This window comes from Aedes albopictus, chromosome 1, assembly GCF_035046485.1.
Source record: "Aedes albopictus strain Foshan chromosome 1, AalbF5, whole genome shotgun sequence".
Classification (NCBI taxonomy): domain Eukaryota; kingdom Metazoa; phylum Arthropoda; class Insecta; order Diptera; family Culicidae; genus Aedes; species Aedes albopictus.
In genome coordinates this window covers 222,546,048-222,558,221 of record NC_085136.1, presented here as the reverse complement: position 1 = coordinate 222,558,221, position 12,174 = coordinate 222,546,048, and the positions used below count along the sequence as shown (strand labels likewise).

Sequence of the window (12,174 nt, the reverse complement as noted above, 5' to 3'; positions counted from 1 at the left end):
TTCATAAACGGCCGGTGGACAACGGACCAGATCTTCACCGTACGGCAAATCCTCCAGAAATGCCGTGAATAACACATCCCAAAGCAACACCTGTTCATCAAGTTCAAGACGGCATATGATAGTACGTATTGACCAGTACGCAAAATCATGGATCAAATTGGTTTTCCTGAGAAGATGACTGGACTGATTAAAGTAACGATGGCCGATACACAAAATTCCGAAAAAAAAAATTTCTCAATTATCTAGTTCCAGTGTATTTGGAACTCGCCGGGACTACGACAAGGTGACGGGCTGTCGTATCTACTCTTAAACGTCGCTCTGGAAAGGTTAATGCGACGAGCCCGGTTCAACAGTCGGAAACGATTTTCACGCAATCCGGTCAATTTGCGTGCTTTTGTTGGCCAAACTACCTAAGGTTAAAAAAATAAACTTCTGCCAAAAATTGTAAGACATAAAAATGGCCTTAAACAAGAGAGAACATTAGAACTGCTACTACAATCATCCTCAACTGACGATTTCTAACTTAAACAACGATGCAATAAAAACCATGCTCACATCCGAACATTTTCCCTGGCACAGACCCCGGCTACAGACGTACAAAAGGCTTTCATTATTGATGTCGGAAAAGCCAAACGCAAATTTTCACAATGCGCATTTTTCCCGGTTTTCAGTGTCCAGGTATACCGTAGTTGTTGTTGGTGAACGCTCGGCGGCCGACAAGGCCCAAATTTATTACAATTTTCTGCCTCGCTTCCCGCGTCAAATCCATATCTCCGCTATACCCACCCACCTATAGTGCCACCCACCATGCCATCGAGGCGGAGTAAAAATCCAATTGTGAAGCCAACATCGAATAAGCAGAATCGAAAAAGCGGAAAAAATAAGTTCTCCGAACATGGCAAGCAAACCGGTTAACAGCTAGCGCAAATTATTCACACCTGGCCAGAGAGAAGGATACGGGCCGGATTGGGCAGCGCGGCTCCGTTACGAAGATGCTTCAATTTGCACCCTTCCATCCTTAGTCATATGTCAATTATTTGCCGCTTCACAGATTCACTCGCTCGTGTCTTTCGCTTGGCACACAGCAGGAGTACAAGACAAGGTGAAGGCGAAGTAGCCAGACCGGTAGGCCTTCTGCTCTTTGTGAGCCTGGATGTGCCTTTTCGCTGCCACCATCACCCGAAAACCAACCCAATCCGATTCGGTCGTCCGGTCTGCCCGCGCCGTCTTTAGTGCCAGAGGGGGAGACTGTAGATTGACTTTCTTGATTGTGTAGAGAGGTAGAGAGTATCCCCATCGTACCGTCGACGGCGCTGTCGTTGAAAAACAAAGTTGAAATTGTTTGCCTGTCCGAGAACGGATGGAAAACAATGTGGAAACAGGTAGTGCAGTCGGTTTGGTGAGCTGGACGGAGGTGTGTGGCATTAAGTTTCTTCCGCTTGCAAGTTTCCTGTTTCCGTGCCTTCTTGGGTGAATGGGGTAGAAGTTTCACGCGTAGCGAAAATTTGGGCGATGTTTCTCGGAGATAGAATACGACGGCGTAATGGGAGCTCTGCCATGTGGATGGGTCAAGTTTAACTACCGCACTGGATCAGCAGTGGTTGAACGAACGAGTTATGACACGAAGCAGAGGAACTCACCCCAACACGAAGCGATGCACTTGGCATGAGTTCCCCAGCCCAGCTGATTCCTTTCGTCGACAATCGACGAAATCTTCTGCGCATGACCGTACTACAATGGCACGCACTGTCAAGACTGAACGGTGCGGTGCTCACAGGATACATGCAGATCTTAATTACTGGGTATACAATTCGTTTTCGAAAACAATAAGTGAGATATTAGTACGTCCGAGTTCTTTTTTACTCAGATCATGCTGCAACGTAGGTACGTTTCTTATGCCTTCCTTCATACCCTTTTTGTACGAACAGAATCTGCCAAGGATACAATCATTCGATAATTGCCGTGCAATATGTCCTGTCGACAGTATTGAGTCAGACTTGATATCCTTCTGAACACAGAGTTTGCTATACATCTAAACACGTTTCGCACTGGTAGCTAGGGTATGAGCACCTATCTAGGAAAAAAATGTAGAATACAAAACTCAGGTAGGGGAACTTACGTATTTTCGGCAGTTTTGTTCTCTTCGTCATGGGGGGTTTTTTGAAACCTATTGATCTCAGAGTTGGCCTCAAATCCTTCCCAACCAAGCTGAGTTACATGTCCAAATTTCAGGCAATTCGGCCCACAAAAACCCCCCATGACGAAGAGAACAAACCTGCCGATAATACCCTTTGTCACCCTATGTAAAATCCAATATCAATAACCTGAATGAAAATACCGTGTCGGGGTGTCGGGGGTAGAAAGTTCACCAAACAGGGAATCCCAATTCAAGGTATCGTACGACCCGTGACCTTGCGGTTCGATAAGCTGGCATTTGTGGAGCGATTGCTTATGGACGATCTATCCAGCGATAAGCTAGCCGTACACACAGTACCAAGAAAACCTGTAAAATTATGTTGAACTGGATGTAACAAAATGACCTCCATCGAGTTCAACAGATATTTATGTGTGATCTTAAAATTACATGACTTGAAAGGTAAAGCTGTAAAATTAAGCTTTAAGTGACTTCGAGCTGTAAAATTAAAACTCGATGTAATCGATAGACACCGTCTCGTTAATTTTGAGGTTAGGAATCCGAAAGCAGCTTTGTGGTTAGGTTTTAGTAATAATTTGCTAGAGATGAAAGTTTTCAAACGAAATTCATGTGAGATATCTAGATTAGGTAGCGGGTGCATCAAAACGCAACAAAAACAAGAATGCAGTAAAAATATAACCTTATTTGTATGTCATATGAATTTCGAGAAACAATTCACTCCCTACATTCTGTTTACCACACCGTTAGCCGAAAATACACGCGCCAATGTAAAACATATGAAGTTTACATGAAAATCTTGCTTACTGAAACCAATACTAGCGAAACACATTCTTTTGCTCATAATGACGTATCACGAGGGGTATTTCTTTCTTATTTTCAAAAAAAGTCCAAATCATAGTGTAAAATGCTTGTTTTTATTCCATCGATATTTTTATCTTGAAAACTTAACATTATCTTTGCCATTTACCGGCTAGCGAAATCTCTTCCTTACCTAATAATTCAAAACCAGAACTATAACCGGAACTTGATCAATCTGTCACTGTCGATTCGTTTTGCTCGTCCACCTCGGCAAATTGGGATAGTGCAGCGATTACTTGTCTTACCGTTCGTTGTTGCTTTCCAACACGGACGGCTTTTGATTTCGATCCCTTCGCGGGGAAAATTTTTAAAAAATATTCTTGTACAAGCTCCAACAGTTTTGTCGCACTCTTGGTATACATAAGACTGTAGACATATTGGATGCACATTAGATCTTGCATACCGTTTAAAAAATCGTGCGTCCCTTCAGTGAGCCGAGCGTTGTCTGCGTAAACATAATACAGAGACCCGTTTCCAGTATCTGAAATAAACGTAATAAAAATATACTGTGAGACAAATGAAAGGTTCTTATATTATTTTACAATAAAATCTAGAAACATTTTATTTCATAAAATAAGATTGTTTTTGCGAATTGAATATTGATATTTGTTATACCTCAACAAGTTTTTTAAGTAAACGATAATTTTGTGTGTTCATAGATTCTGGTATAAAATTAAAATAAGTACGACCATTGATTTTATAAGTTAACAGTAGGTATTGAAGCTTTTACTGCTATTATTCTTCATGTAACCAACAAATGTTTGCAATGGAAAATCGACCATTTTGCTTCCGTCATGAAATTGATCAGTCAGTTCGTGGCTTTAAAAGTGCAAGGATGTGAAATTAAAACTCAAATCCCAGGCTTAAATTTTGGATATTTATGTATGGGTGGATGGTCCGATTATGAAATATGTAATGTCAATTGCAAATTAAAATATGCATCCAATATCAGACAAGCATTTCGACCTCAAATTTTAGGCCGTCTTCATTGTCTGGTAGTTGATTCGACTCAAGCAAGGTCTATGGCCATTTGGGCAGGGAGTCCTTTTATGAGCACTTTATACTATAACTCAATCAATTTAAAAGCAGTTTACTTGATTTTGTGTACATGTCTAAATACTGTACGTATCTCACCCTGTCCCAAAAATGAAGTCAATTGATTCAAATTGTCTTAGTTATAGCAAGTGCCCAAAATAGGTCTGCCTAATTGGTCCCAGACCCTATTCGGAAAAAGCTTTCTATTTCTAAAGTTCCAGAAAGGATGCGATTCATAAAAAAAAGTTTACTGATCAGCTGTGTCACACAAAAAAAAAACGGATTCTCCATTAGGGGAAAAAAAAGTTGTAATTTAACAAAATGCAATCATTACAATCGCAGACACGCAAATATTAACCTTTCAGAACGCGCGCCTGTGAGATCCTAAAACTGCGACGTGCTCGCGCTGTATACGACGAGCGAGGTTTTCTGGTGGTGTTGTACTTTTTACAACGGCACGCGTCCTGAAGGGTTAATCAATTTAAAAATTTCGCTATTCGGTTTAGTGCTAAAACGACATTATCTAGATTACTCAATTCAATTAAGCCTTATCAATATCTTACCAATGCACAGCAACAGCGGTCCTGCTATTTCATCGCGAAATTCATCAATGCGTGTTCCGATCTAAAATAGAATACAAAAATTTAATTCTCGTTCATGCAAAAAAGACATGACCAATCCACCTCTTTCTTCAAGACCAGTCCATCAAGATTTTCGTCCAGCAGTTTTGCCAAAAAATTGAAGACATCATAATCTGTAGATGTTTCACACAGCGCATGCGTCTTCTGTGTTGCCGAATAGCCAACAATTTTAGCTTTCTTGGAGTCGTAATACTTCCGCAACATGTCGATCTCGATTCCGGTGGCTTGCTTGAAATGAAAGGATAGAAGCTGGCGGCGCCGAAGAACCGGAAATTCCGATACGATCGATGACAGATCTTTTTTCTGATCGAGCCGCGACCGCACAAATCCTTGGGACGCCATCAAAAACTCTGCAGTGAGTAAAGCCGGCTCATCACGACGTAGTTTTGAGAGGATTTCCTTAGAACACTGGTCTGTTGAAACATTCCAGTATTCTTTCATTGTACCGGCCCGTCTGTTCCTGAATTCTTCCGTGAGCTGTTTTACTTTTGGTACGTCATTATCGATGCGATTCAGGTATGTGTTTCGATTAATCATTTTCTGTTTAATCGTTATATGGCTAAGCCCATTGCTGAATCCGTCATCGTCCAAGATTTCAAGACAGGGATACTTTCGCAATATTTGCTGCGCCACAGTTTCCATAACATCTGCTCGAATCCTCGTGTCAATGCAGCGCATCTGGTCGACTACACTATTCACCAGACAGATCAATTCGGTTTTCTTGAAGCGCATCGAGCGAGGTACTGCAGTGGAATTCTTTGCTCTGTATTCTTGAAGGCTGTTGAGACGATCTAGTAGGTTGTCGCTTACTTTTTCCCAATTAACTTCAAATGAACGAAATTTCATTACACAGGTGGCTTGTTTCTTGCAACTTTTCTGAACTTCTGTTTGATGGACTCGTTTGTTCGGTGACTGATTTTCATCGGTAACGTTGTCGTTAGACGATGCGCTTTTTCCATCATCAAGATATTTCGAACACGTGGGCTCTTGCAAATCGATAGTGGGAACCACGGTGATTAACTGTGCCATTTCTTGCTCCTGATTTGTTCCGTCGTGCTCTTCATAATCGGTCATCAGTTGCATCGCTATGGGATCGGTTGGTGGCGAATTCGTAGATGGATCTGCGATAATTGTCAACAAGTTCTGTGGCAAGTGGAGTTGTTGCATAAAAATACGATTAGCTGTGTCTGCATCCACAGTTGTTACGACACCGGATGTTTGATCCAAAGACACATTATCCACAACGGTATTGAGGAGTCCTGGAATTGAATAAAAGCAAAATGAAAAAAAGTTACAAATACAATTTTATTGTTTTAAATTGGTATGACATGTTATATGAAATATCTTCTTGTTCTTCTTATGCCTTGGTCTACACTCCCACTGGGCATTTAGCCAGCCTCTGAACAACTTAAGATGCTAACACAGACAAACAGACGTATCACTTGGAACAAAATGCGATTAAAATCATCGTCACTAAAACATAATCGCTCAATGCTAATTACGCAGTGCTTTGCAAACTCACTGAGTAGATGGCGGTAGTTAGCAAACGTCAAACAGGAGCAAAGACGATGCAAGCGCCTAGAGGGAGAGATTTGCCAACTACACAATATTTGAATAGTCCGTTGAAAAGGAAAACTATGGGAAGTGGGTAGAGTGAGACGTCTGTTTGTCTGTGATGCTAAGATGATTTGATAATAAACCATTTTACGAGACGTTTCAGAACAGCTGATCGCAGCAGCGGCGTCAACTGACAGAATTCCACGCACGTTTGTTTTGCTGGAATATCGTGTAATTTTTGAAAAGGTACTTGTTCGATAAATTGGAGATATGAGAAATTTGAGCCAAAATAGGCTCAAAAGCTGTCGTAAAATCAATACAAAACTCAATAATTAATCAGGTATTTTTTTCGTTGCGATTCACTCGTTAACTTGTGAAAAAAAAATTAAATAAAATTTTCTAATTATGGTTTTAGCCAGTTTCAAAAACTACGCTTGACTTGCGCGCAGTCATTAACCATCATCAACCGGATGATGATTGAAAACGTAAACATCAGAGCGCGTACTTCTGTCGTTTGACTAGCCTCATAAAATAGACTATTGAACAATATTTAAACCACAGACAAACAGACGTAACACTCTGATAATTCCCATCGTACACCGATTTAACGGTCTTTTTCAAAATTTGATAGTTGGCCAACTGCTCAACCGTGGCACTCGCATCGTTTTTGTTCGAGTTTGACGTTTGCTCACTACCGCCACCTAGTTGGTGGTCGGCCAAACATAGTCCTTTTAGCATTGGGCGAATATGCTTCAGTGACTATGATTTGAATTCAAAAATGTTCGAAGTGTTACGTCTGTTTGTCTGTGTTTAAACATTCAGAAATCTCCGATGTCACTAGATGTCAAGATAAAAGGCTGACTGCGTTGATGCCTTCAAAGTTCTTTTTATTATTTGTGGCTCTATATTCCCACTGGAACTTGACCTATGTTTTCAACTTAGTGCTCTCTGAGCACTTCCACAGTAATGAATTGAAGGGCTTCCCTTGCCTGCCATGAGCCATTTTACGAAATGACAACAATGTTGATGATGATACCGTCTACCCTCGTTGGTTTGAACGACACCTCATGCAAATCAACGGGGTTCACTTTTTAATTTGAACTTCTAGTAACCCTGTGGGCATCGAAAAACACACTGATGGTAACCGTTTTTGCTGTTTTGTTTTGATTCTGCGTTCCGTTTCACCCCGTTCCATGAGCAGAATGACGTTTGAACCATTTTTAGTTTGAACGATGTGCAAATTAGCGGGGGTCAAATTAAAAAGCGTTCAGATTAGATGCGGTCAAACCAACGGGGGTAGACGGTATTCGTTTTCACGGGTTATTGGACGCTACCTCCTGTCAAAATTCATTCATAAAATCGGCTCGTAAAATGAACTATTGCATAAAGTCGTATATTGTGAGACAAGCTCAATGATACACTATATCCACAGACAAACAGACGTCTCACTCTACCCACTTCCCATCGTTTCCCTTTTCAACGGACTATTCAAATATTGTGTAGTTCGCAAATCTCTTCCTCATGGCGCTTGCATCGTTTTTGCTCCTGTTTGACGTTTGCTAACTACCGCCATCTACTCAGTGAGTTTGCAAAGCACTGCGTAATTAGCATTGAGCGATTATGTTTTAGTGACGATGATTTTAATCGCATTTTGTTCCAAGTGATACGTCTGTTTGTCTGTGTTATGTCCATGGAAGTAGAGAAAGGTTCCCGACCGGAACGTGAATCGAACCGGCCGTCTCCGGATTAGCAATCCAAAGCCTTGTCCACAAGCCTAACTGGAGACCCCCCTTCAAAGTTCTATAGGGCTCTGCATGAAATTCTCTCCTTCGCTTTTACTCTTACAGAAATTTTGTAAACAACAAGGTCAAGAAACGTCAAAATCCCATACAAAATCATAACAGTGCAGTGCCCTATTCCTGGGAAATATAAATAATTAAAAAAGCATATCAAAATTTTGTTTATTCATTGCTTATGTTTTTTTATTGTAATTGTCCGACTCGAACCCCAGACAAGGAGCAACCTTATTCGTACATTTTGTTTTACATAATACTGAAAATTATTCGCAGACAGCTACAAGATACATCGTTTTTAGCCAATATGGGCAACTAGTTTTTCTGACAGCATCCCCAAACATTAATCAAATAATATCCTAAGGTAATCTTTTATACATTCTGAAAATTATCGGTCATTGACTGTATCGGTCATTGACTGTATCGGTATAATCCTGAAATAACTCTCAGTGTCAGATAACACTTTTTAAGCTTCCTTTCGTTGTTGTAGACAGCAAGGATGGGAACACTCACTTGTAAAGAGTTACATTCACTTGCAGTTTTCTCAGCTAAGAAGCATGCAATCAAGAAACGATGTATGGACGACTTTTGCCTTGTGGTTTTGTCTAAAAGTTTGCCGAATAGAGTACAGGTCGCACACGCATGCCGAAGTCGTGAGGGAACTGCGAATGCAACTCTCCACGAGATGAATGTAAATTACACTCACCTCGTGGAGTGTCACATTCACAGCTCTGTCACGACTTTGGGGTTTGTGTGCGACCCCTACTCTATTCGGCAATGTTTCAGACAAAACCACAAGGCAAAAGTCGTCCATACATCGTTTCTTGATTACACGTTTCTGAACTGAGAAAATAGCAAGTGAGTTTAACTCTTTGAAAGTGAGTGTTCCCATCCCTAGTAGACAGAAATAAATGAGTCAAACCCTTCATGTCAAAATATAGTCTATCACGTGCCAAGCTGTGTTCTAAATGTAGCTAGTCGTCGTCTGCTTATCTGTGTTTATTTCAGTCCGAAGTACTCTTATATCCGCCGTAGCTCTTTTCCTTTGCAATTGTTAAGAAGCCGGGAAACTGATACAGCTTTGAGAGAGGATCGCCTCTGATTGGTTTGGTTTATCATAAAACCTTTTCAAATAATCAAACTATGTATGTTTATGTAGTGTCTACCCAATGGTTGTGTGCATAGGATATCTACCTACATGAAATACTATTCATGACAGTTCCTAAATGCCTAGGTATGATTCATTATGTCTACCTAAGGTAGTATAAATACGGGTGGTCATTGGACCACAGAGGAGATACTGCACAAGCCTTGGACTGTCAACATTTTTAATATTCTTCTTTCTAAGGATATAAAAGTATACACTTGGATTCTTTAGCGGTGTTGATATAATTCCATATTCTGAATCTGCGTGCAAAACTGAGCCGAAATCTAAATTTTCATGAATTTTGGTGTCCTAGGTTCCCGGGGTTCATCAAAATCAGTTTGAAGTTTGTATGGGAGCGAGTTGTCGAATCACCCCTCGTCGCTTATTGTACTGGGCGGATCTGTCAAGCAGTTGCTTAGTTGTCAAAAGGTGATTTCGAAAAATCTATTTAAAAATGATTGTATGTACCAAAATAAAGTTCAAAAAATCTGATAAAAATCATAGTGGTTCAGAAAAAGGTGCTCTTTCGTATAAAATAAAAAAATCAATACATTTTTCATAATTAAAAACCCACTTGTGTGCCAGATCAATTTAGAGTGAAATGCGCAATGAGCCTCTGCACGAATCTGGCCTACTGCTCACTCCTACAGAAAATATTGAAAACAGCGCGCACAGTAAAAGTCAAATTTGACTTTGTTGTTTTCAAATGTTCTGTGTGAGTGAGCAGGACAGGGCAAATTCGTACAGATATGCATAAAACCACTGCAGGGAGGCCGTCCGGCAGAAATAAAATACCGGAAATCTGATCACTGATGTTTGCGACAAAACGTAGCTGGAACCAGATTCAACTTCCAGGTTGATGAAACTTTTGGCTATCAGCCCTAATAGTATTTGCCACTTATTTAAGCATTGTTTACGGTGAATCTTTCCTGCTTTATCGTCAGCCTGGATTACTTTCCAACAATCAGCTTACCTTTGGCTACCTGCGACAGATCCTGAACTACAAATTGCATGGTTCCTTGCTAAGGCAAACTCCTGAATTTTATACAGAACACCGAGACCGAATGTTAAACCCCTTAATTGAGACGTTTTTTGTTTGTTTGTGGCCTTGGTATGTGGTATCTCCATGGACACTGCAGAAGTTGTAGACGACCGATTCACGAGACGTTTCAGATTAGTTTCAGATCAGCTACAGCAGCGTCAACTGACAGAAGGCGCACCGCACGTTTCTGGAACAACATTTGAAAAGGGCCCAAGAGGTCTTGTGCCCCATTTCGAAAATGCTCTGCAGGGCCTAAAAAATTTGGGCTGAAAGTCTATAGCTAAATCACAGACAAACAGACGTAACACCGTGAAGTATTTTCATGGAAATCCATCACCCAGTTCACACTACCATCACCTAGTGGAAAAGTTGCACGAATCACTGTGTTGTGCAATATCGTCAACAGAAGGCGCTAGTGTGAAACGTCAAACGCATAGAAAAACGATGCGCGCGCCTCTGGTTGTGAAAGCCACAACTATGAAAATTTAAAATGATCGTTAAAATCGTGGTCGATGGAAATTTCGCAAGTGTTGCGTCTGTTTGTCTGTGGCTAAATCAATCAACCTAACAAATTATTGCCCTAATATAAATGTATTATACACTGGCGTTTGAGGGAATAACTGTACACGGAAGCGCCAGACTACCCAAAATTGAGTTCTTTTGACGCAATCGCATAGTTCCGCCCAATGGTCCACTGCACGAATTTATTCTGGTCTGCTTACTCTCACACGAAATTTGACGTTTGAGAAGTGCCGACACCGCTCAAACGTCAAATTTCGTGTGAGAGTAAGCAGGCCAGAATAAATTCGTACAGTGGACCATAGTCTATTTTACGAGCCGATTTTATGAATGAATTTTGACAGGAGGTAGTGTCCAATAACCCGTGAAAACGAATATCATCATCAACATTGTTGTCACTTCGTAAAATGGCTGTGTTTTGACCAGTTTGGAAAACTACGCTTGATTTGCACGCACTCATTAAGACTAGAGTCTGTAATAATACCAGAGTCGCGCAAACAGTAAAATCAAAATTTGGCGTGCTCGATAAATATGCAGCCGATTTGACAGTTCGATAGCTAGATTTAACCTAACTACTATCTAAGCCAACTTCTTTTGATTGTTGTTTTTCTTCTTCGCCAGACTTTGTTTTCATATTTTTGCTGACGTGCTCGATAAATATTCGATTAGACAGTTTGGTTTCACTCTTTGCGGGACTCCGACATAAACAGACTTTAACTAAGACCCATCATCAGCATCATCAGATAATGATTGCAAACGTCAACAAGTGTACGGTGTGCTGTCATTTAATTTAGTTTGATTTATAATAATAATTTTGAAGAAATAAAATAGTTTCATACTGAAGGTAATAAATTAGCATATCTTTGATATTTTAGGAATCTCAACTTGAGCCAAGCTTTTAACATAATGATTGGTATTCGTTATCCCCAGGATGATCTGTATTTTGGACGTCAACCTCAACTGCATCCTGCATACCATCGGTGCAATATCAGTGGCCGTTAACCTCTGTACGCGATACTCCCACCGCCGGTAGGCAAGCAAAGAAATCTTTTTCGGAGCTGAAAGAATGTTTGCCCAGTCAACCTCTAGTAGAATACCTTATAGGCGATCTGAGATGAAGACGTATCATCAAATATAGCATTTTACGTATCAACTATCTAGTGGAAGAGTGTTGGCATGTCCGATTTCCAGGCAAAACTTTTTCCAGGGGTTTTTCGTATGATTTGTACACAATGCCGTTAAGTGAATAGAGTAGGTAAGACTTATTTTTCAATGAAATATTAGTTACATACCTGAAGTCTTTGATCGGTCGTTCAAAACGATTGGTGTCCATTGCTCGTCATTAGCCAACAGCATCAACAACTGGTCGGTGAAAGCATTCAGAGCCAAATCGTTTGAAATTTGGCATCCGTCGTCAGCTAGCACAA

General features: G+C 40.6%; 1 protein-coding gene and 1 long non-coding RNA gene across 2 annotated transcripts; one reads left to right on the top strand and one right to left on the bottom strand.

Moving 5' to 3' along the window:
* Positions 1-2,688: 2,688 nt before the first annotated feature.
* LOC134286823 (uncharacterized) lies at positions 2,689-6,064 on the bottom strand. The gene is made up of 3 exons (XM_062848505.1): positions 4,732-6,064; positions 4,612-4,672; positions 2,689-3,494 (listed from the first exon to the last, which is right to left on the bottom strand). The coding sequence occupies exons 1-3, from the start codon at positions 5,854-5,856 to the stop codon at positions 3,184-3,186; spliced, it is 1,497 nt and encodes a 498-aa protein (XP_062704489.1). The 5' UTR covers positions 5,857-6,064; the 3' UTR covers positions 2,689-3,183.
* A 5,268-nt stretch (positions 6,065-11,332) lies between these two features.
* LOC134286818 (uncharacterized) lies at positions 11,333-11,901 on the top strand. The gene is made up of 2 exons (XR_009996924.1): positions 11,333-11,591; positions 11,678-11,901. It is a non-coding gene; the product is annotated as an uncharacterized LOC134286818 (long non-coding RNA).
* Positions 11,902-12,174: the final 273 nt, after the last annotated feature.

Coding starts and splice junctions, on each gene's coding strand:
- LOC134286823 (XM_062848505.1), bottom strand. CDS start 5,856: ATGCAACAACTCCACTTGCCACAGAACTTGTTGACAATTATCGCAGAT. Junction 4,673..4,731: donor GACTGGTCTTGAAGAAAGAG/GTGGATTGGTCA, acceptor ATTCTATTTTAG/ATCGGAACACGCATTGATGA. Junction 3,495..4,611: donor ACCGCTGTTGCTGTGCATTG/GTAAGATATTGA, acceptor CGTTTATTTCAG/ATACTGGAAACGGGTCTCTG.